A 24,274-nucleotide genomic window follows, 5' to 3' on the forward strand; every position below is an offset into this window, starting at 1 on the left:
CTTCCGTGGTCACTTGGGCGGGGGTGGGGGGGTGGGGAGGATGGAGCGGGGGGGAGTTAAAGGACAACCCTCCCTGAAGGAGAACAGCCGACGCCTGATCTGAAAAAGTTAACTTTTCATCCCATCCTCCTTCCCGTACATTTTTGCACAACAACCCTGAGAGGGAGGGTAGGCTGAGTTTCTTCGCTGAGTGGGGATTTGAACCTGAGTTTCCCGGGTTCAAGTGGGATCCTGCAGGCAGCACTCTGGCTTGGGGAATGATAAAGGCCGTCCGGCACCCCGGGATCTTTCCTGCTAAAAAAAGAAGAAGAAAAAAGAGTACAACTCGCGCTGGCCGCCTCTGAGAACAGCCACGGCCACCCTATCTCTTAGCTCTCTTTGTCTTGGGGGTCCGTGAAGTCATTTACCTTACTCAGGAATAAGCTCGTGTTGCTGCGGGTCGTCGGTATGAGTAGCAGCAACAACTACCTCATATTTAAGCGGGATAAAAGCCTCTCTCAAGCGAGCGATGAGCCAGTAGCCACAGAACGAACCGCGGCTTGCATTTCATTAAGAAACTTCAGAATTATAAGAGCGCCCCACCCCGAAGTCGCCTTACCTTCGGGAAAAACAACAACAAAACGGGGGTGGGTGGAAGGACAGAGAGGGGCAACTCCAGAGCGACTAGATGATTTGATTTTAGGATTTTCCTGGAGGTAGAGTTTCCGCTCTCGCCCCGTTCTCTCCCACCTAGCCTTGCATCCCAGCCATCTCTGGCCATCTTGGACCCTGAATCTCTCACGCTGAGAAAGGGCAGCGAACAGCTCTGTCTATCAGCAAAGCCAAGTTTTGGTCGGGAGCGTCTCCTTCCCCGTAGACGCGGTGCTCGCTTCATTATTGTTTGCTGCGGCGTGTTTCCCTTCGGCTGTGCGCGACGCCAAGCCAGCAATTAGCAAGCCCAGAAACGCTGGTTCGGTAGCAGAAGAGCCAGCTTGGCCCCGCGACCGTGGGTGCCCTGCAGCGTGCATGGCCCTGGCGCCGAAATGTGTGGGTGCCCGGCCTCTCCGTGGGGAATTTTGTGGGCAGCCGGCACCTAAGTTGGGTTGCAAAGAAGCACCCAGTCCTCATGAAGGATGCGCCTAAAGGCTCCCGATTTGGAAGCATCTCATCCATATTTATTTAGGACCATTCTTACCAACTTGAACAAAAATATTGGGGGGGGGGGGGAGGCAGGTAAGCTCCGCCCCACGTAATCTATCACCATTTGAATGGCAATGCCCATCAACTTTGTGGGCCCCCTCAAATATTTTATGGGGGGGCAAAGACCCCTCGGCCACTAGAGGTTGGCCCCTATGATTCTTACCGTGTCTTTTCTCTAAAGTAACTCGAGGGGGGCAAAGCGAGGTCTCTCTTCTCCCACTTGTCCTCTTTAAAACAACATTAGGGATCGGGAGAGAGAGAGAGGATCCAATGGCCAGCCAATGAGTTTCTGGCTTGAGCGGAGATTTGAACCCGGTTCTGCCCGCTCGTGTTAGTCCGATGGTTTTACTAGTCCCTGCACGGTGCCTCTGCGTCTCCTCCCGGAAAAATCAGCTCAGTCACGACTGTTCCCTTACTGGGATCAAGGGAGAATACAGTGGTACCTCGGGTTAAGTATTTAATTCGTTCCGGAGGTCCGTTCTTAACCTGAAACATCACTTTAGCTAATGGGGCCTCCCGCTGTCGCTGCGCCATCGCTGCACGATTTCTGTTCTCATCCTGAAGCAAAGTTCTTAACCCGAGGTAATATTTCTGGGTTAGCGGAGTCTGTAACCTGAAGCGTCTGTAACCCGAGGTACCACTGTATCAAGGAAGCCCGCATTCCTTTCAAAACACGGACTTCCCTCTTTGTCCAAAAGGGAGAGCCGGGCACCAGACTGGTAGCTCAGCCTCGCATGAAGAGGTGCTTTGGTTCAATTCCCGGCGTGGCTTGGAATGTCCCCAGGAGAGCTGCTGCCAACCAGTGTAGGCAGGACCGGCTTAGATAAGCCGGCGGTCTGGCTCAGGCAGCGTTCTTTGTTTCCCGTTGTGTTCAAGGCTGCTCACGGCCTCCTCCGTGAAGGTGCTGGAGGAGCTCAAGGAACAGTCTGATGACCCTTTTTCGGGGGGGGGGGTCCCTTCTAACTCTGCGATTCTGTGATTCTAAGACAATTGAAGGCGGTGCCTTGGGCCATTCGGAGCTGAGGGTGAGCATTCATCTCTGCAATGCTTCCACCTCTTCCTTGTCAATGTCTGCACTGAGTTGAGCTTGGCGCCCAGGTGTCACGAGGTTTGAGCTGACACGAAAGTCCTGTCCCGGATGCAGTTCAGTTGCCAAGGCTGGTCACCCCCGTCGCGTGGGAAGGCGCCTCTCTCGTTATCGCCAGCACCACCCCCACCCCCCGCTGCGCCCTGCGCATCCAGCCTCGCTTCCTATGCGCTGCCGGTGTGGGAGGAAAGATCAGATTCAGTTTCTGGCAGGGATCCAGTTACTCGGGGTCTTAGAGTCCTTTCCTAAAGATAGCCAAGGAACCCGCCGTCTCCTCCGCTGTTTTGAGGAAAGGCGGCGAGACCTGTATTTTGTTGTTTTTAGGATTGCGACTTCCCTCGTTAGGAGGTGTTATACAAGCTGTGTTTGGAACCGCTGCACTTTGCTTTCCCTCCTTGACATGGAACTGCTGAGTTTTCACGTTTCGGACTTCCACAAGCTTGAGAGGAGCAGGGAACCATCCATCCCCTTAGCCGTCCAGGATTTATTTTGACAGCGTGGCTTTTTGGACGACGGAGAGGTGCGGAGACTCCGCCGGGCCGCTTTCCTTTTTCCGTGTTGACTAGGGCAGAACAGCCCTTCCAGAGGGATTTGTTGTTGTTGTTGTTGTTGTTGTTGTTGTTGTTGTTGTTGTTTAGTCGTGTCCGACTCTTCCTGACCGCATGGACCAGAGCACGCCAGGCACTCCTGTCTTCCACTGCCTCCTGCAGTTTGGTCAAACTCATGTTCGTAGCTTCGAGAACACTGTCCAGCCATCTCATCCTCTGTCGTCCCCTTCTCCTTGTGCCCTCCATCTTTCCCAACATCAGCGTCTTTTCCAGGGAGTCTTCTCTTCTCATGAGGTGGCCAAAGTATTGGAGCCTCAGCTTCAGGATCTGTCCTTCCAGTGAGCACTCAGGGCTGATTTCCTTAAGAATGGATAGGTTTGATCTTCTTGCAGTCCATGGGACTCTCAAGAGTCTCCTCCAGCACCATAATTCAAAAGCATCAATTCTTCGGTGATCAGCCTTCTTTAACTGCCTTGCCGTGGCGAAGGGGCTTGAATAACTCAGAGAAGCTATGAGCTATGCCGTGCAGGGCCACCCAAGATGGACAGGTCATAGTGGAGAGTTTTGACCAAACGTGATCCACCTGGAGTAGGAACAGGCAAGCCACTCCATCCCTGCCAAGAAAACTCCATGGACAAAGGCCAGAGGGATTTACTCTGGACTTAACCAAGGGGGCAGCGGTGGCTGGTGCCCCCTGGGCAGGGACGGCGGGGCGGGGGTAAAGCCAGGCAGATAACAGGTTTTGCCCCCCTCCTCTTCCCTGCTGAGGCCTACAAAGGGCGGCAGAGAGGGGGAGGAAGCTGACGGGCAGTGCTGCCCACTGGGCTGGGGGCAAGTCATAAAGGAAGGCAAGAAGTGGGGGTGGGGGACCGGCTGAGGGGCTGTGCCTCGTTTGCCCAAATGGAGCAGCCTCCGCTGCAATCGAAGGGGAAAGGAAGAGCGCGAGAGCGCAACCACCAGTCGGCGCGGGGTTCAAACAGTCCACGTCCCTTGAGGATGGCGATGTGTCCGTGGATGGGCCGAAGCACAAACTCGGTGCGGCTGCAGCCTTTATTTCAGAGAGAACCAGGTAGCCCGAGGGGAGGAAGGATCATCCACGTCTTTCCCCTCCCCAAGCAAAAAGAGGAATGTTGCAGCGGCCATGCAATGTTGCAAGAAAAGGAGGTGGGAGGAGAGGATTTTTATCACGTTTAATTATGGAGCAAATGTTCCAGTACAGGTTTTTCGCTTCAGCCGATTACTCAAGAGCAAGTCCTTGGAACATCAAAGGAACCGCAATTCTTCTTCATAAGGGACGCGCATGGACTTGGGAAACTCCCGATTCGGCTTCGAGTCCCGCAGGGAAAGTCTCTCATTGCACCCACAGCAATTTATATAGGGGGGATACCCGTAAGAAAGTTCTCTTGGCTCAGCAGCGAACTTTATTCAGCGGTATGCCTAAGCAGTAGGAAATTTAAGTCGACTGCAGCATCCAGCGGCCTCTTGGGCTTGAGGAACAGCCGGTGGAAATGGCTAGATCATCCCTGCGGGATCAGCCTGGGAATGAGCTCGCCAGGAGGCAAATGTCTGCCAAGTTAATCGGCCCCCGGGTGACACAAACAGGCGTGGTCAGGCAACCTGTGGCCTCCCAAACGCCCTTGGACTACAAGTCTCGTAATCCCCGTGACCATGGCCGTGCTGGATGGGGATTGATGGGAGTCCTCCATTGAGAGGCGTGGCCCTTTCTCGTCTTCTCTCCCATACTAGTGGTTCTGCAGATGTTGCGCTTCAGCTGCTATTTATTACCCCACTTCCTACACTGTTGACGTTTGGAAGACGGTGGAGGTGGAAAATGTAGGGATCCACCCCTTTCCACCGACTCCCCCGAGCCAAGTGGCTTATAAACTACCGTTTAACCGGATCAACATAGCACCACAGGAGCCACCGCGCGCTTAAAGAATGGGCCATTGAAGAAACGGAGTTGTGACTTGTTTTCTGGGCTCACGCAGGCGTTAGACGCTTTCGATTCCCTTTCCGGAGAGCTTCGCTGCCACATTCGGCAGCAGGACCGGCTCTGGCCACTAGAGGCCCTTTGGCAGTAGAGCACTGACTGCCTGAACAGATTCCCACAATGCCGCATTTAGAGAGAAAATAGCCACTAGCTTTGTATGGGAGTTGCTCTGGGCCGGGGCAAAGACTTGTACTGTAGTGTTTGGATGTTAAGAGTCTAGGGATTTGATCATGGCATGATTCAGCTGAGATATTTTCTCTCTCTCTCTCTTACACACACACACACACACACACACACACACACACACACAATTAGGCAGGTTGTGTTAGAAAACACTCCAATTATCTGTGGAAATTTCTTCTAGCAAGTCACGTGGACGAGATGAAAATAAACATTAGATTACGGTAATTTGTGGACACACCTGTTCAGGGCTTGAGGCAAAACAGGGCGTGTCACCTTTCCCTTCCCTGCTGCCTCCATACCTTTTGCCACTGGCGCCGCTTTTGCCATCAGCAGAGAAGCGGTGCTGGTGTAAGTGCAAAATTTGGATGAGATCTCACATGATTTCAGATACAAATTCAGCTGACAGCAGTGGCAGGGAGCCTGTGGGGCTGCTACCTTGGGGTCTTCTGCAACCTGAGGCTGCCACCTCAGACTGCCTAATGGCAGAACTAGCTCTGCACCTGTTAATTGTCAGTTGATAGTGCCAGGGTGTTATACAAGATGTTATAAAGAATGTCCCACAAGTTGTCAGATGAGCAGAAGGACTTGACTGTTTTTCTTTTCTTGTGTACATTCTTGTGTACATCTACTGATACATTAGGTAGTTCTTTTGCCCAGTATTTAAATGCACTAGTACCTTATAATTTCTCTCTCTCTCTCTTTTGGTGGGGGAAAGAGTACAGTGGAGAAGGAAGTATTTGGGATCCATCCAAATGGAAAGTTGCACACAGAAATACAACCAATCAATTCAAGTACAGGAATTGAACTATGCATAGGCCACAGTGAGCTGAAAAGTTAAAAAAATATTTATTGATACTAAAACAATGAATTGAAAGTTATACAAAAATTGTCCAGCATAGCATCTTCTAGGAGCCCTTTTAACCTGTAAAATAAATTAAAAAAAACAAAGACACAAAACAGCCTAGAAATCTCAAGCCTAAACTAAAGTTAATGGCCAAAGGAAACTGGAAGAGAAGACATCACACAAGAGAAGCAAGCAAAGCCAGCCAGCCAGGGTCAAGCAAACAAACCCCAAATGGAGCAATGAACCCACAGTGAGATCAATGGGCAGACATTGCTTTCAGCCTTATTTAATATTCTGGCTGGAAAGTCTGTCCCACTCTAACAAAGAACCTAAGCTTTCCCAGGGTAATAACATCTCCAACTTTTGTTCTCTTAGCATAAAAGCAAAGGAACAGCTCTAGTTAAAGCAATTAGAAAATGTCATACAAGAACTATTTGGCTTTTTAAAAAAATTAAGCAAACAGTGATTGACACACATTACAAAAAGCACAGAACCAATTCTCACAAGTTTCCTTCTTGTAAAAGCAATTCTTCTTGAATGCGGAACTGGTACACTGAATATTATAGGAACGTGAACAGCAAAATATAAAACTAAATCGGTTTTGTGATTTTTTAAAATTTTATAGTTTTGGTACTGTGCATACTACACCTTTAACCAATTGACTTAAAACGGATAACTTCTTCCAGTCAATGCAAAAAAGCAACTTAATTATTCCAGATGAAAAATATCCATTTGATATACAAATACTGTAGCATTATTAATGGTTTTTTTTATTTTTAACAAAAACTCTTCAAAAATTGAGAAAGTAGTGAAAAGACTTTAAACAGCAGTTTGCCACACAACTAATATACTCAAGACACATAGCAGCAAACCTAAGAAAAATATATAAAGGTAGGCTTTGAATACTAACTTTATCAACTGGTAAACATGGTCAGCACCAATTTGCCACAACAGATTAAACTGTATATGAATTCACAACTTGTCAACTAGATTCCCCCCCCTTAAATGTTTCACTTACTTCCACATTAAGCAACTGAATGGAGTCAACTCAAGTTGTCAGAAGAGTGGGTCACCTTGCTGGTTAGTAAGGCGTTTTCAAGATTACAGACTTTGGAATTGAAATAGCTGGTTAATAGAAAGGCACAGCATTAGAACTTCTAAGGTAAAGAGAGCAACAGGCTCGTCAATTTTCCAGGCAAGCTGTGGAATATAAGCTTGTCTACAATGGCAGTGTCTGAAGAGCAAAAGTCAAGAATCCCAAGAAAATTGTACAGAAGTTTGAAACAGGCAGGGATGCCCCTCAGTAAGAGGAAATATATATTTCAGGTTGTGTAGACAGAAGAAGCTTATCTAGAAAACCAACCGATGGCACAGGTTAGGTGCCTGGCAAAAGTTAGAAGAAAACAGGATGCACAGAGGCAAAATGGAAAATATACTGATGTAAGTTACAACACTGCAAGCTCTGTGTAACACAGGTATACACACATAACATAGAGAGGGTTTAAGAGATTATATTTGAGCCAGTAGGGTTTCTGGATGGAGGAAAAGCTCGTTTCTGCTCCTGAATTCTCAGCTGTATCAATGGATGTCATCAATTAACCAATACAGCATGCATGCTCCCCCCCCTTGTGGAAAGGGGATGGCCTCGGCAAAACAGGAGGCTGCCATGTCTTTCTAGCAGACAGCTGCCATTTCGATTAGCTGAAAGGGACAAAACAGCATGCACACTAGGATAGTATGAAGTCTCTCTCCTACAGAACCTTGGCCCTCTAAGGCTTTAATAGCCACCTCATTGTGGCGGCAGCAGCAGCAGCAGCAGCATCAGACTGCTGCCAGCAAGCACACTTCTCTAGAAGGCACACTGCAGAAATCAAGATTCACGGAAACCAAGTATGTGGTAAACACTTGATGCACAGCAAAGTCAATGAGATAGCAGGCAATTGAAGTTTACGAAATCCCTCTCCGTGACTGCAAAAACAAGACTTGCCAACTGCACGACAAAGAACACGGCGACGTTTAGGACTCTAAGTCTGGGCCAGGCATTGGCAAGAGCTTTCAAATTATTGGCTAGTGGAGGTCCTTCAGCCTTCCAAATGGAGAATTCATTGGCTGAGCTTATACCAAGAGAGACCAACAGAACATACTGTTGCATTTTGGCACCCAGAAAGTGAGACATTCATGCTTTGCTGAGAAGAAAAACAAGACCCCTGTGTGCTAAGGCCATGTAGACCCTGAGGATTAATCCTGGGGCAAAACAAAAGCACAACACAACAAATGAACAGAAGTGGCCATTATAAAACAGGGCTCCAAGTGTCTTGAAGCAGATATTCTAAAGCTATAGGGCAGGAATATGACCATAATGTCTTGCCCAATGGTTTAGAGCCTCTGCTTTGAGACACGAGTCCCTATTCTGCAAGGCCAACAAAAAACAAGGACACCTGAATGGAGAACAATAAATGGGCAGAGAAGCGTAGACCCTTGTGAAGTGCACCTGCATATTCAGAATAAATGCTTCCTTCCATTTCTGAGGCTATATACAAGGATGCTTTTCATTTAGAAGTTGACTTTTACGGTCACATTTACACACTACGTTAGAATCAGTGACATCATTGTACATATCAGCCAAAGGGACTCTTTACTCTGGTCTGGGCAAAGTTCCTTAATGGAATTATACTGTTACTAAGTATGTTTTTAGAACCACTATTGTGCCGCACTCTAGCAATTAGTACTTCAATTTCACCAAAACATAGAAAGCTCTCTGAACAATGTACAGAAGAGAAGGTCCAATGCATCCACTGTCTAATACAAGTGTTCTGCCAGTGCAAGGATTCCTCCTTACCAGAGGGAACGGTCTCCCCTCTCCTCCTCCCAAGCACTATTCTGGGGGTTCTCCCAATTCTCGAGAGTGGATTTGGCAGGAAGGAGAGGGGAAAAGTCCCAGTGAGTTAGCGAGAGCCTTTCTGCTGGCTTCCACTAATGTAGTGGGTTAGTTGAATCCAGGCTAGTGTTTCTAACCAAAACTTAAAACTGCTCTTAAACAATCACTGCTTCATTATCAACCTGCACCTGGTTTATAAATGCAGTTACTTGGAAACAAAACCCATTGATTTCCATGGGGTTTACTTCTGCGTAAGCAAGGTTGAATGAACCAACCTGCTTTAATATCCAATTCCATATGCAGCTGCAGTTAACCCAAGTGTAATCAGCACAACATCCCCAAAAGGTTTGCACCTTCCTTTCTCATCCTTATTTTATTTTAAGGCATATAAATATCTTTGTTTGGAAACTCATGTGGCAGTAGTGAGTAAACAGGAAAACTGGAAGGCCAAACCACTTCTTTCTTTTTTTTTTAAGGTCCAAAGGTTGCAAACTAGGGCCTGGGTGAAATTATGACAGTCATACGACCAACTAAGATGCAAACACAACCTGTTCAACTTTCAGAACAATTAAGCCTGGGACACACCCATTTGTCCTTGAGCAGCTCCTATAAACAAGTATTTTAATGTTCATACACCCTAGGATTATGAAAGCTACACAGCTGCATGTTCTTGTAGCCAAGGTTTGAAAGCATTTCATTATAAATAATGGAGACCTAGAGAGGCTAACCCTTTTCACTGGCTGCAGTGTGGCCAATGCTCCCTTCACTTGCATGCACAGGCAGATGAAAGTAGACAGCTCCTCCCTGCCTCATTCTCCCAATCAGCTCAGTGCAGGGATAGGCAGCAGAGGCTCCCCTTGCCTTGCAAAAGTGCCTCTTCTTATTGCAGCACAGCACCATTCCAAGGTCTTAGGGCTGAGGAAACAAGTAGGTGGGCTCAGTTCCTGAGCCCAAAGACCTTCTTAGAATGGTGCAACGGCAGAGAATGAAATAGTGCCTTTGCAAGCCAAAGGTGCATACTGTATTTTTCGCTTTATAAGACGCACCCGACCATAAGACGCACCTAGTTTTTGGAGGAGGAAAACAAGAAAATATTCTGAATCCCAGAAGGTAGAACAGCAAGAGGGATTGCTACGCAGCAATCCCTCTTGCTGTTCTGGCTTCTGGAATAGCCGTGCGAAGCCTGCATTCGCTCCTTAAGAAGCACACACATTTCCCCTTACTTTTTAGGAGGGAAAAGGTACGTCTTATAGAGCGAAAAATACAGTAATTTTTTGAGGACTGGCTGACTTTCCATAGCATGTCAGTGGGAACATCACAGCACCATAGTGGGGATCACCCCGGTAAAACAGTTTTTAATTTGCTTAACAAAAATGAATAATGCTAAATAGTTAGATTTTTTTTTTTGGGTGTACAGAAAACCTTTGGTACAGAAAACTCACTGGCTAGCCACCCCTGATCTAGACATTCTCTGCTCCTACCCATTTCCCCCTCTGAGCATGCTATGGTCTTGGGATATGCTGAAGTCCTGACAAGCTAGAAGGGACACAAGTCAAATTCTGACAGAAATAAACATGCTGCTCGGTGCTAGCGCAAACCTGGATTACAGGTTTGACCCATAGGAAACATCTATTTTGGGAGAAGCAAAACAGACTCAAACTGAGTCACATCTTGACTTCAGGCAAGTTCAGGCTCAACACAAATGTTGACCTCTCTGGTTTCAGTCACTGGTAAGCAGGAAAGGGTGATGTCACAACGAACCCTTCCTGTAACTACAAATCACAAGGAGAACTTTGACTCTGCATCATGTGTGTGAAGGCTAGTAATATATGATGCAGGGATGCCGGATCTACATGCAGCCCAAAACATCAGTAAGGGAGAAGAAAGCGGAGTTCCCCATCCAAGTGTTATATGCATGGGATGTTTTGTATCAAGCTTGCGAGCAAGAATGCAGAGGAAGAGATCGGTCCAATAGAAACCCTAAGGATCTGTTGCCCAAATACCAAATGCCCTCAGTTAAATTTGACTGGCAGATATCAGCAACATTCTCGCTCATCAAAACCTCAGGACTACAAAATGTCTACATGGAGTACTACTGAATGAACTCCGCTTCTATTTCTTCTCTGTGAGGAAAATATATAAATATGCATACACACCTACATATATACAGGGTGAGTCCTTTAAAAGAGGCCCCGTGGATATAGAGGACACATGTTCTTTTAAAAGACTCAACCTGTATAACCATTTATCACCAGTGCATGTATGGATTTTTGCTGCATGTTTGGAAGCCACAACTGGCCACGGCTTCATCATACATGTGCTTCCCATGTAATTTTTTTGGCGGTGGGCAAAGTATCCCTCAAACACACCCCTGGTGCTAATAAGGAAAAGGAGGCTGGATTCCCCACTCTGAGCAGCTTCATGCAAGTGAAAAAGGGTGTTGTGTCGTGAGCTGACCTCAGAGACTGTTTTATTGGAATGATTTCCTGTACACTACAGCACAAGGGTTCCTAGATAGATCTGGTGCTTCCAAGGGCCAATGTTCAACCCGAGCCTTTTGAAGCAGCCCACTGCCAGTTTGGCCTTGCAGCAAGCAGCACCGTCAGACCCAGACCCAAAAGCTCTGAGGGCAATGCCCACTTCTACACCATCTCTTTAGCTTCCAAATCCAAGGCATCGACTTAAGGAAATGTAAACATCATTCTCGTTTCATATGCTCTCTTGCAGCCTCCTAAATACGCATTCGAGTTTAGATTGGGTTTCACTGTCCTAGGAAATGACAAGCTTTGAATGTGGATAGTTTGGTGGAAGGAATGAGGAATTTGTTTTCCTTGGAGAACACAAATGTTATTGTACTGGAGGGCTTGCTCTCCCCCCAACTTACCAGGCGGCTAGATCTCCATTACTCTCTGCCATTTCTAACTCATAAAGCTAAGAAGTCCCCAAGCACAGCAAAACCTGGGCTACCAGCCTTTGCCTGACCTCCTCTATAATGGCTGGTTTCAACAAGTAAAGCCATTCCTCTTGAGAAAGAGAGTCCCCCACTGCATCACATATAATTTGGCAGCTGAATTAACAACTTGGCTCCCGAGAAGAACCCACTGCATGCTTCAGGGAGTTTCCATAGATAAAACTACAGGCCCACAGAGCCTCCCAATGCAGAGTGACTGCGTCATAGCAAATAGCTTATAAAGGGTGGGAGCAGCTGGGTTTTGTTTCCCCTTCTGGCATCCAAGGCAACAGTCAGGTAGAGTCAATGAGACAGGATGAGCGGGAGGGAAACCTATCTTCCCCCTGCATGCCTCCGAGCTCAGTAATGTCTAAGATTAAAAAAGCCAACACTGGTTGGTGATTCCTTGACAGTCACTGTGATCAGGTTAGCTGTCACGTCTGTGACAAAGACGTGCTCGATGAGGCTGCGAGTGGGCTTCCAGTCCTGGCTAGTCTGGACGGAGACAGACATGTTCTGGCCTGCTCCGGGGAAAGAAGAAGAATCTCTGTCTGAATCCGAGCTCGTCTCCTCTTCTCCGGTGCTCATCTCAGAGAGGGCCGAAGCCTTGTGGTTCTCTGCTGCGGGGCACCCCTCCTGGGCACACGGGGGCTTGCCGCTTTTCGCGGCTGCATCTCTCTCGCCCACAGCTGCCCTTTGTGCCGGCTTCTCGCTTTTGCGAGGGTCTGCGCCTGCCACCGGTGCCCCTGTGTTTGTGCTGTTTGAGCCGCTGCCAGGCCCGGCACTGCCCTTGCTCACACCTGTGCTCACAGCCAGGCTGCCACCGGTGCCCTTTGCCACAGTCCCACAAGCATGGCGGGAAAGGCTGCCTGTGGAATTCATCCCATTTTTCACACTCTGCAGATTTAAAGCTTGGAGGTTGAGCTCTTGGTTGGAAGCTGGGTGATTGTTGCCAGAGCCGGCGGGGGGCTTGCTGCCATTGTGCAAGTTCTGGGCGCCAGCACCGTACCCTGTTTTCTGCTCCCCCAACGCGCTGCTGCTGCCAGGCCTCTTTGTCACCTTGGAGCCTTGAACGGTCAACTCTAGATCCCCGCCGGCTTTCTGGTTTTTCAGTTTTAAATCGAGCCCCAGGCCACTCTTGCAGGACATGGCCGACTTGAGCGTCAGCCTCCCCACAGCAGAGGCATCTGCTGAGTTCTGGTTCTGCGACATCCTGCTCATATAATGTACGATGGAGCTCTGCCAGCTGATGCCGCAGTTGGGGCTCCCAGACGAGGTGCTTTTCACAATACTGGAGAGGTTGTCAGTGGAGGAAGCCCCGGAACAGAACCCACCAAATGCACCTTGGGCTTCCTTCATGTGGGATTTAAGCATGGCAATGCCAGAACTCTGAGCGTTGTGCTGCGGCTGCATCTTGCTCATTAGTTTGGGGGCTCCTCCCCCGCCTCCCATCTCCTTTTGGTTTGTTTTCAGCACCTTTGTCAGGTTGACAGTCCTCTTCGCTGCCTTCTGCTCCGGAGGCAGAGGCTTCCGCCCACGCTTCTTCCTAATAGGGTCCTTATTCTCAGGTTTGGCAACCAGGATCTGAGCTTTCTTTTGAGGCACTGGGTGGCTCTCTCTGCTCCGCTGACCTCTTTTTGTCTCAAGGTCACTTTCATCCTCTTCATCGGAGGAGGAAGATGAGGAGGAGCTTGAGGAAGAAGAGCTGCTGGATTTGCTTTTTGCAGGCACCTCCGGTTCCTTTAAAAACAAAGTAACACACACATGCAAAGAGTAGGAGCGACATTAATATGCTCTGCTTCTTCAGTACAATGGTAACTCAGGTTAAGTACTTAATTCATTCTGGAGGTCCGTTCTTAACCTGAAACTGTTCTTAACCTGAAGCACCACTTTAGCTAATGGGGCCTCCCGCTGCCGCCATGCGATTTCTGTTCTCATCCTGAAGCAAAGTTCTTAACCCAAGGTACTATTTCTGGGTTAGCGGAGTCTGTAACCTGAAGCATATGTAACCCAAGGTACCACTGTAATACTGTCAGTGAAGGTTTTTGAAGGGCCACTGCATGGAAAGTCCATCAAAGCAGAGAGATCTACTCTATTAGAAAACATTTTTAAAGCCCTAGTAACTTCCTGTTATTACAAAAAAAACCCCATCTGGTTCTCTCTTGTGGCACGCTGATACTTAAGATCATGCAGCCTTACACAAAACTTTTAAGTAAGATTCTAATAATAACAATATGCTACCTGGACAACTATTTAATTTTCAGAACTCAGAAAACTATTTCCACTTTCCCTGGCTTCAAAAAGGAAATGTTTCTGGATACAGGCATTATTTAGTTTCCTGATTGCCCCTGGAGAATAAAAACTGACTCCAGGTGACGGGCACACACAACCAGCTGTGGGATAAAGCCACAGACAGCACAAGACACACTTCCTAACAGAGGCACATGAAGTATGTCTTTATGCAAGCAAGTATGTGTCCCGTCCCCACCCCAACAGTCTGCTGTACTAAACATCCATTTCTAGCTACCTCCCAGAAATCATCATTACTTACAATGTTCTTCCTGGGTCTGCCTCTAGGTCGTTTGCCCCTCTTCCGATTTTGCACCTCCTTCTCATGCTCCCTGAAAAGACAACAAAATGACAGTGCAGTTCTCAAAGTCTCTCTTCTCGCAGAAGATTCCATGGGTGAATAAAGACCACCGGTTTACCATTCTGAGAAATGTAGGAAAGTATGTCCGTTTTTCAAATAAATGCCAGCATTTGACAATGCAGATGACCCTGCCTGGTTCTACAGTATTCCATGGCTGGTGTTCTGCCATCCCTAGCTTATTGACCTGTTTCGTTGCTAAGCAGTAAAAGACATTTGCCCTACCCATCCCTCTGTACATTACTGCTATTTGCTACTTTTTCCTGGTTCTATGTGTGCGGATGTAGATGATATATTTTGGTTTTGTTATCTCAAAAGTTTAATGGCACTGTTCCAAAGAGATCAAAAACGTATTTTTTTCTTCTCTCTGGAGTTGCTCTCTTAGGAAAAAATACTGGTGTTCTACAAATTAGACTGATTCTTTTTAAGCCTTGAGATGGTCTATTGTACATGCAATTTAATATTATCCATTTGCATTCTGTATACATGAATTTTTAGTAGTTTATGATTTGTGCATTTGTGTACAACTCACACATGTAACAGGGACGCGGGTGGCACTGTGGGTTAAACCATAGAGCCTAGGATTTGCTGATCAGAAGGTCGGCGGTTTGAATCCCTGCAACGGGGTGAGCTTCCGTTGCTCGGTCCCTGCTCCTGCCAACCTAGCAGTTTGGCAGCACACCAAAAAGTGCAAGTAGATAAATAGGTACCGCTCCGGCGGGAAGGTAAACGGCATTTCCGTGTGCTGCTCTGGTTCGCCAGAAGCGGCTTAGTCATGCTGGCCACATGACCCGGAAGCTGTACGCCGGCACCCTCGGCCAATAAAGCGAGATGAGCGCCGCAACCCCAGAGTCGGCCACGATTGGACCTAATGGTCAGGGGTCCCTTTACCCTTTACACACATGTAAACAGGACTATGGTTTCAGAGATATTAGTTTTTCATTGAAGAAAAATACTTAAATGCCAAAGCAGAAGTATTTTTTAAAAATGCATTAAACCTGGATGTACTGTACTTCTTTCTTTTGTAGTACACAGGCAACACTAGAAATGGAAATCTGAACATGAAAACTGAAGGTGACAAAACAGCAGGGAAAATAAGGTGTCCTTAAAAGAGATGACTCACACAAAATTCTATAGCTGGGGAAATATTTCCCCACTAATCACTAGCAACTGATTATTAATACCAATGACTATCCAACCAGAGGAAATGTGGGGAAGCATTGCTATAAGAACACAAGACAAGCCTGCTATTTTGTAAAGCTCTCCCGCCCTGCATTCACATGAGAATGTGGTAGAACCTGATGATATACCATATATTTACATTAATACAGCTGAACCACCATGCAGTGGAAACTTTACGTGGCAAGTAATTTGTTTGTATTCAACTCACATCACGTATTATCTACTACATCAAGTGTATGTTATTTCATTTCACATATGTGGTCTTCATATATCCCCAAACATTTGGATTTTTGGTTCTATTCCACCAACAGAGCAACACAAGAGTTGTAATAAACCGAGATCAGAGATAAGCCACTACTATACTGATGGAATAGTCAACACATCCAATGTGTACCCAGACCAAGAGTGAATAAACACACACCTAGAAAACAATAAATAAAAAGCAGCAAGAAAAATGGCAAGTATGCCTAGAGTAGCCCTGGAAAAAACACCGCAGCCCATGCAATCAGGGACTGTGCCAATGCCTACATGCTGCACACACAGAGAGGCAATGGACTCACAACAGGGACACTACCATCCTGAGTCACCACATGCAAGAAAACGCAAGGCATTGCAACTTTGCCCCCAAATCCACCAGCTTCAGTGGCTCAGTCTGTAGCACATGGAGCATAATAAACAAAGCGGTGGGAGGAGAACTTGCACAAGATCTTGGCATAGCTGCCATGGAACTTGCAAGGCGAAATGCACCTGCCCAGAGCAAATCATTTTAACAACCCTACAGAGCAGTCTTCCTAAACCAGTTGCCCTCCAGATGTTCTTGACTACAAGTCCCATCAGCCTCATCTAGCAGGGCCGTCAGTCTGGGACATGGAAGTCCATCCATGTGTGGAGGGCACTAGGTTGAGGAAGGCTGCTATGAAGGAACAGCTGTGTGCAGCTTAGTCACTGCTGTTGGTCATGAGTTGGGCCTCCCTTCTGGCTTATGCGGAACAGGGTGTGGGGTAGACCCTGTGGTTGTGTGAAAACAGCTTGTAGGGAACGAGGGGAGATGCAGACTGAGAGAAACTAGCAATGGGTAGCATTTGCAGCACATAGTTCCTATTACTGGATGCACAGTAGTGAGTGGTGCCACCCAGATGCTCTTCCAATGCTCATGCTCAATGTGATCGGTGTGGGGAAGGGAGGTGAGAGACTGCATTGATGGAGTATATTACCTCCTTCCCCCAAACCAGGAGTTGTAGCGGAACACTGTGCACACAGTGGCTGTTTGCCATGCTTCCTGCAACCAGGCTGTGACCTTCCCTGCTCAAGATCAAAGAGGACTCAAGCACCTGGCCTGTGGTGGCAATGGTTGGAGTGGGATGCCTGGGCTCTGACAACAGAGGGCATGCCTTCATTTTAAAAGGTGAGTGTCTTCCGCTTTGTGTAGGAGACACTTCTTCCTGTTCTGGGAGTGGGGGGAACAACAAGATAGTTCAGCCAAAACACAGCACGGCATTCACATCTAGCAAAGAGGCAGCAGGGCAGAGAGATGGGAAACAGTTGTAGCAACTACACATTACAGCACATACTCCTGCTTCCTTTGTTTACCTGTGTGGGGTTTTCTGCCCAGGTACAAGCAGCCATGGGAGTGGAGTTGTGTGCTTGCGACCAGGTACTTGTTTGCTCTAGCCTGTGACACTCAAAGTGCTCAACTTCCTGTGTGTGCTTGTGTGTTTTGTGACCAGGCTGCTCTGTGAAAAGTGCTCCATTTATGCACAGAGTGCCCTTTCCCCACAGCTTCCCATTGCAAGGGTTGCCTCTTCTGAACAATGCCCGTGGAGCCAGAGAAGTTATATTCACCCTGTGTTGGATTTTTATTATCTGGGGGAGGTGCGCTGTGATTGGGTAGTAACATATACATCATACCCTATGGTTATTTTTATTTTATTTTATTCCCCATTTAAGTCAACAGAAGGAGAAATGATCTGCAACAGCTTTAACACTTGTGTAATGTCATTCTGCAAGTGGGGGTGTAGCTATGGATGAAAGAGATATAGAATCTGTCCCCCATCCTATTTCGGCTGCTCCATCTGTTCCTTTTGCTGACAGAATGGCTGTGCTGTGCTGGGAGGTATAGAAAGGGCTTCTGACAAATCTTAAAGGCCCTTAAGCCAGTGTTAACTCTAGCACAGGATTGCACCCTCGGTGACCAATGCACTACTATTATTTCCTTTAGCTGCTTCATTTCAGTTTCCAGCATGCACACACCCACACATTCTCCACCCCAAATTATATCTTCTGGTCACAAAAATCGTCCAAAGTGGGGAGAATCAGAGTACTTAGCTCAAGATTATTCCTTTCAACGGAGACCAGATACCCACAAGGAAGGTACAAGTAAGGCACACCACCAACACCCTTACAGTTGAAAGCACATTGTCCCTGAACACAAAGATTCAATTTCAAGTTATTTTACTGCTAGTACCCACCTTCTGTGAATCTACCTACTTTTTTTTTTTAGCTATTCAGGGCAGAGACCATCACAAGGCAACATATTCTATGAAAGCCCTCCTCTTTCACAGTTGCAGCCTATCAGCTTCATGATTTTCATTTTAAGAACGAATCATCTTTGACATTCATTATTTCCATACTACTCATGACATTCAAACCTCTATCATGCCCTTATCTTAGTCATATTGATTCAGACGATTAAACGATGGGGGTGCATAGTCTTCAAGAGAATAGCTCAAATCTACAGATCATTTTAGTTAATATCCACCCTGCCCCTGTTACTTTCTCCAGTTGTGCACTGGGGGTGAAACAAGAACTCCTCTCATTTTTTCTAAATACAACCAGAGAGGCTCCATGGATACTACTTGCATGGGTAGGATGAACAGGTGAAAGAGAGAAACGGGCACCAGCACCTTGATCAGTTATGCTGAAAAAAGAAATTTCAGCAGGTGTTGCTGGAACAGGGTAGGGGACCAGGAGAGCTGCTTAGCCTCAAGCCACAGATATATATTTTTTAAGGATGCATGTGAAAACACATGTGGAGCCACTACAGCTGCTGGGACTCAGCATATGTACTCCGAAAGCTGCTCAAGCTACCAAACAGAACTGCAAATATTTCTGTGGCTAGAGGAGGTTTGCAAGGTGACTGGTTAGTCGAAACTGTTTGTTGTTACTGCAGAGTGAAGGAGGGCAAATACTATGTTAGGTCCCTGACTCCCACCACCAAAGACTAAGGCAGAAATCACCACGCAGCAGCTATTGGTGGTTTCACCTAGTGAATTTCCTCACCATTGGCCCCGATGGTTAAGACAGTCTGCCCAAATATAAAGACCTTGGACTTAAGCCTGTCCAAATGAATAAACAAAGTTTGCCTGCTGTTCTGTTACCCAATCACTCATGTATGGAGAATTCCTTCAGGAACTCTTTGCAGTCTGCTTTAGATTTGACTATCGTAAGTTTTAGGCATTCTTAATTCTACAACTACAAACTGAAAACCAAGAACAACACAGAACATCGCAAGTTGGAGACTTTTGAGGAAGGTAAGGGGGTTACAATATTTTCTTAACGGTTAGTAGAAATTGTTTCCTGTGTTTTGTCAGACATCTTTTCTAATTTTACGTTGGGATTAATTTAATTGTATTTTTAAATTATATTATTATTTGCTATCCTATAAAACAAACTGTCAGAAAAAAGTGGCTACTATAAGGCATTTGGAAGGAGAGTGCCAGCAATTTGAGACTGCACTGCTATTGCCAAAAGCTAACCTATTTTGCTTCTCAAAGTTTCTCTTCTGTGAGTTTGGACATACAATGCGTCCCACTAGCAACAGACTGGAGCTGAAACATACAAATACTTTACAAGCCATCAAGTCTAAGGACTTTTTTTTTGCATGGTGCTGCCCTCTCATGCTACTTACATATGGGTGTTGTTTACGCAGCACAGCAAGTGGGAGAGAGACTTTCAAATGAAGCCTACAGTGTAGCCTAATACATGCAGTACAGAAGCAGGAAAAGCAAGCTACAGATTTAAGCCCTGTTTGCAAACATCCCTCCCACAACAAGACGTGACTTTTCGAGTCTACCGAGACCACTAAACACACCAGGGCATTAAAACACTTTATATTTAGGTACCAAGGAAAGGCTGTCTTGAGTACTGCAATTTAGGGGGAACAATGAATACACAATGGTCTACTCTGTATTCTGTTTCCATAATCCCAGCTGGGCAGCCTAGAGGAACCCTCCTTCCCTCCCTCCCTGCCTCTCAGTTTGTGGCTTACTCACTTCTTCTGAAAGGCCAGGAGCAGCCTAGGATCAAGAATATTCTCTTCGGGTTCCCAGCTGTTATGCCTGGAAAAGAGTAACCAGTCACAGTAAACACAACCTTCTTTTTATAAAACAAGTAGTTAACAACAGGCAAATGTCTACTGTTTTTTATTTTTTAACTTTTGAGATAAAGCATGCCCATTTTATCAAAGATACCACCACACCCTCGAGTCTAGTAGAAGTACCGTTTCATTACAATAACCCTCAGAAATGCTACAGCCCTAGCCGTACACAACCATCACACTGGCAGATTTAAAACTGAACGTGGCTATGCTCTTAGAGTGAATTGAAAAAATAATTGATTGGGAAGGTGGGAATTTTTTTTTTTGAACTGTGGGTCGTTAAGTGGGGTGAGAATTTAGCAGCACATGACAGGGTAGGTTCAATTTCCATAATGGAAAGGAGAGGAGAGCAGAAAAAGGAGTATTCGCTTGGCAAAGGGGAAACCTCAGGTGGATTATGAATAACTTGCGAACACACACACATGTATGTGCTAAGGGAGTAAAATGAGAAGTCAAGCAAGAAAAGGATGAAAGCAAACGGGGGTGGGGTGGGGTGGGGGGAAGCCTGGTTTGCAGGCGCAGCTGGCAGGAGGAGTAAACAGAGATGGTAGCCTCTTAGGTTGACAACCCTTCTCCCCAGTCTATGAGGTGGGGGTGGGGGGGAGAAGGGAGAACACACCACATGCATCAGTTGATATCTCAGGTTTCAGAAGAGAATCCATAGACAACATGGGAAGCAGTTGCAGCTTCTCTGCTGGAGCCTGGGGAATCCTAACAGCTCCCTCAGATCCTCTCCTCCGATTCCAACCCCCTGCCCCCCCCCACTACAAAAAGGGGTAGTGAAGGCGACCCATGGCATCTGGCCGTGGTTTGATTTGGCAGAGTTAACATATAACACAGGGAGAGAAGAAGTGAACAAAATCAAGGAGGTGCTGGAGAGAGAGAGAAGCTAAGGCACCAATTATGGGTAAACAAAAGAAAGTCCAGCAGGAGGAAAGGATGCCCTCCCACCCACCTCCCCGATTCTGGGGTAGGAAAGCCGGAGCCTCGCAGGGGGAAAACAACAAAAAACTAAAGTAACTTCCAAGCGTCTGGAAGCGCCGACCCGGGGGTGGTGTGGGGCAAGCGCCTCGGAGCCCCGTTTCTCCCTCTCGCTCTTTGCGCCCCCCTCCCCGCCTTGTTCCCCCCCCCCCGCCCCAAACTCAGGGGTCGCCTGGGCCCAGCATCTCCCCGCGCTCAAGCCCCGCCCCTGGACCCCCTTCAGCTCAACGGCTGGCTGGCGCTCAGCTGCTGCCTTCATTGTCCGGACTCACTTGGAAGACCAGCCTCTCCACTTCACCAAATACTCCAGCTTGCCCTGAGGAGGAGAGAAAGGAAGAAAAGAAGGCGCGGGTTAGAGCCAGAGGCGACGCTGAGGAGGCTGCTGCTCCCCGCCGGCTTGCCCGCTCCCTCGCCCGCCCGCCTGCCCACCTTGCGGAGCCGCTTGCTGAGGATGCACTCGGCTGCGAAGACCTGCTCTCCCACGCTGCTCAGCTCCTCCATGGCGCCGGCTGGCTCGGCTCGGGCTGCCGCCTGCTTCTCCCCCTCCGCTGCTTTGCTCGTAGCGGAGCCAGCGTTGTGCCGATTACAACAAGGCGAGGGGGGCCCCGGGAGCGCGCGCTGCTGCTTCTCCTCCTCCTCCTCCTTCTCCGCCGTCCTCCCTCGACTAGCAGGGCACGCGCGCGCTTCCCTCCGCCGCCAGCGCCTCACTGCCCGCTCGCCTTGGCTCCTTGGCGCACACAATGCAACGCGCGCGCAGCGGGCTCCGCCTCCCCACGCCCAGCTCAGGGGCTCCCCAAATTCCCAGCGAGCCAATGAGGAGCGGGGAAGGCGGGGCCTAAGCTGCTTCTGGCGGAGGGAAGGAGCCAAGCGGCCGGCGCTATTGTCTCACGCGGCGTTTTCCTATCCCTCCTCTGGGGATCGGACAGTTGGGTCGGAGCGCGCGGGTGGCTGGTTCCTGGAGTTTAATCCTTAGGAGGAAATAAGGCAAACGCTTCCGACAGATTTTCTTTCTTTTACTGCACCGTCCCCGGCGGACACGCTCAAGTCAGTCCCGAATAAGCGCCGGCGGCGAGGACTTCCAGGGAACTTGGTCTGAAGTTGGCCTTCGTTTTGGACCGGCGCTGCTGCGAGCAGAGCTTTCCTCGCCAGCACCTCGTCGTCTTCCAAAGGGGGCCGGAGTGGGGAGGCCGGCGCGTGAATCCCGAGGGCACCGCATGGATCGGTTTGTAGGGGCGCCCCGGAAAGGGTCCCCATCGTGACAGCCCCCTTCCTCTTTGCACAAGTCAGCCGGACCGTATCGAATGGGAAGGACAGCTGGCACCCGCCGACAAATCGTCACATAAATGGAGTTACAATGGTTTTATTAACTGATGCATTAATAAATTTGTAAATACAAAGCAGCCCCCTCCTACCATTTTCTTTTTTAAAAAAAACACCCTTCCGCATTTGGATTGAATATTTGAAAAACAGAGGTGGAAAAGGAGACCAAACTTTAGTTCGTTTGTATCCCATAAATGGCGTTGTGAAGTGCAGTGCAATACTCAGAAGTAAGTCCCATTGAGTTCAGTTGGAGTTACCTCGGGGTAACAGCGCATAGGATTGCAGCTGAAGCAAGTGAGCTTTGAGGCAGAAATTAGACCTCATTCCTGTGAGCTTTTGGGGTGATCTTACAACATGTCTCTTAGGACATGTCATCCCCATTCTGCAGTATGGGAATAAAGATGCAGACTGTCCTTACAGGACTGTTGCAAAGATTATCAAGGTGATGTCAGGGAAGCTGTTGGAAGATCCTAACAAGAAGCACTATACAAATGGGAATGGTGCTATGGTGTCAGGAGGACACTTGAAAGTAATGTGATATTTAGTCCCTTCGTTTTAACACTAAAGGATCCCCCTCCTCTGTATTCTGTCAGTCAGTTCATTGTGGTGTTTGCCTCATAAGTAAAGAGACATTTACACAACCCGAGTTTTAGTAAGATTTATCCCCACAGTGCCTGGGGAAACCCAGCCAGATTTACTTTATAAATAAAGTAAAAATAATAATTAAAAAAATTCCAAAACATCACAGCTCTACAGAACAGATTTCCCTTCCATGAGGCACCATAGCCCTGTAGGGCCTTGATTTGAGATGTTGATTGCTTGGAAAGTAATGCTAGAAAAAGACAAAATTTCAGCCACAGGAGGGAGTAGAAATGGGAGGGAAGGTCCACAGGGAAGGAGGAATTAGGTCTTTTGTAAATAACGATATGCTGTCTGACTGCAAAGAAAATATTCTTCCTGACAAGTGCCCTTTTTGAGCTTTTGGAGGAGCACACCTCAGGTAATCTTTACCCTGTGCTTTGGGAGGGGGGGGGGTAGGGAGAGAGCATCCCAGCCCAGAGAGAACTGGAGGTGGCAAAGAACCTCATCCCTCTGAAGCTCAGAAAAAGAAAGGAAGGTTGGAGAGAGAAGAGGCCATGTCTCTGGATGAATTAAGCAGACAACTGCTTTGGGCAATGCATAATGAGCAACTTCAAAGGAAATATATATTCTGCCACCTCCTGAGAAGTGGGGTGCGTTGGGGGTGGAAATCATGAGCAAGTACTTCAGTGGCCTGGTCCTGCCTTCCAGTTACCCTCATTAAGTGAATTTTAGCTGGAGCTGAATTCACGGCAGGCAGATCTGACTATTACTATTAGACATGAGATTAAGTGGAACTCCCATGTGCGGAGACAATTTAACATTGGAGCTGAATGCTGGGGACAAAACAGCAGGAGAAGGCTGTTGCCCCGTACCTTGCTTTGTAACTTCATAGAGGCATCTTGTTGCCATCTTGGGGTATTTGCCAAGTGAGCACAAGGGCAGGGCCTTCTCTGTGGTGGTGCTGCGGTTGTGCAACATCATCCCAATTATTTTTGCATTTCAGTTATTCTTGCAAGTAGCATTAACACCACCAACGTATTGTTACATGCATCCCAAGCCAGGGCCGTAGCTAAAGGGTGGCGGCGGCGGCAGGTGCTAGCTGAGGTCTCTCTAGAGGGGTGCCACTGAGGCTCCCAGCTTGCGGGGAAGGGGGAGCAGAAAAAACGGGGGGGGGGTCAATCCTCCTTCCCCTTTCTCCCTTTCTCCCTTACTGTCTTTTGAACTGTGTGTGAAAGAGAAATCCCGGAGAAGGCTGCTCTCCAAGCAAAGTTGAAAAGTGGAAGTTTTGTTGCTTTCTTCTTTTGTTTTCCTCAGCATCTCAGAGATCAATTAAAAGTGGTAAAGAGATCAGAACACCACCTCCTGCCCTTTTTGGAAACAGAAGCACTTTGGAGTATTGCTTGCTTATGTGTTCTCTCTCTGTGTGTATATTTGGATCTAAAGGACAACATGTATGTTTATACCATGTGCATACATAAAGAGCTATAAAAACCACAGACTTGGAGGGAACCCAAATATATCATCCAAA

At 47.6% G+C, this 24,274-nt stretch overlaps 1 protein-coding gene and 1 long non-coding RNA gene across 2 annotated transcripts in view; one reads left to right on the forward strand and one right to left on the reverse strand.

Annotated features, from left to right (window-relative positions):
* Nucleotides 1–5,809: 5,809 nt before the first annotated feature.
* Nucleotides 5,810–21,583, reverse strand: CBX2 (chromobox 2). The gene is made up of 5 exons (XM_028715055.2): nucleotides 21,274–21,583; nucleotides 21,117–21,160; nucleotides 19,760–19,825; nucleotides 14,211–14,280; nucleotides 5,810–13,399 (listed from the first exon to the last, which is right to left on the reverse strand). Exons 1-5 carry the CDS (start codon nucleotides 21,343–21,345, stop codon nucleotides 12,020–12,022), a joined length of 1,632 nt encoding a protein of 543 aa, XP_028570888.2. The 5' UTR covers nucleotides 21,346–21,583; the 3' UTR covers nucleotides 5,810–12,019.
* Nucleotides 18,880–24,274, forward strand: part of LOC144326920 (uncharacterized) — a 61,506-nt gene continuing 56,111 nt past the window's right edge. Inside the window, exon 1 of the long non-coding RNA XR_013391808.1 lies at nucleotides 18,880–19,018. This is a non-coding gene — a long non-coding RNA (uncharacterized LOC144326920). The remainder of the gene's footprint in view (nucleotides 19,019–24,274) is intronic.

Source organism: Podarcis muralis, chromosome 2, assembly GCF_964188315.1.
Source record: "Podarcis muralis chromosome 2, rPodMur119.hap1.1, whole genome shotgun sequence".
Classification (NCBI taxonomy): domain Eukaryota; kingdom Metazoa; phylum Chordata; class Lepidosauria; order Squamata; family Lacertidae; genus Podarcis; species Podarcis muralis.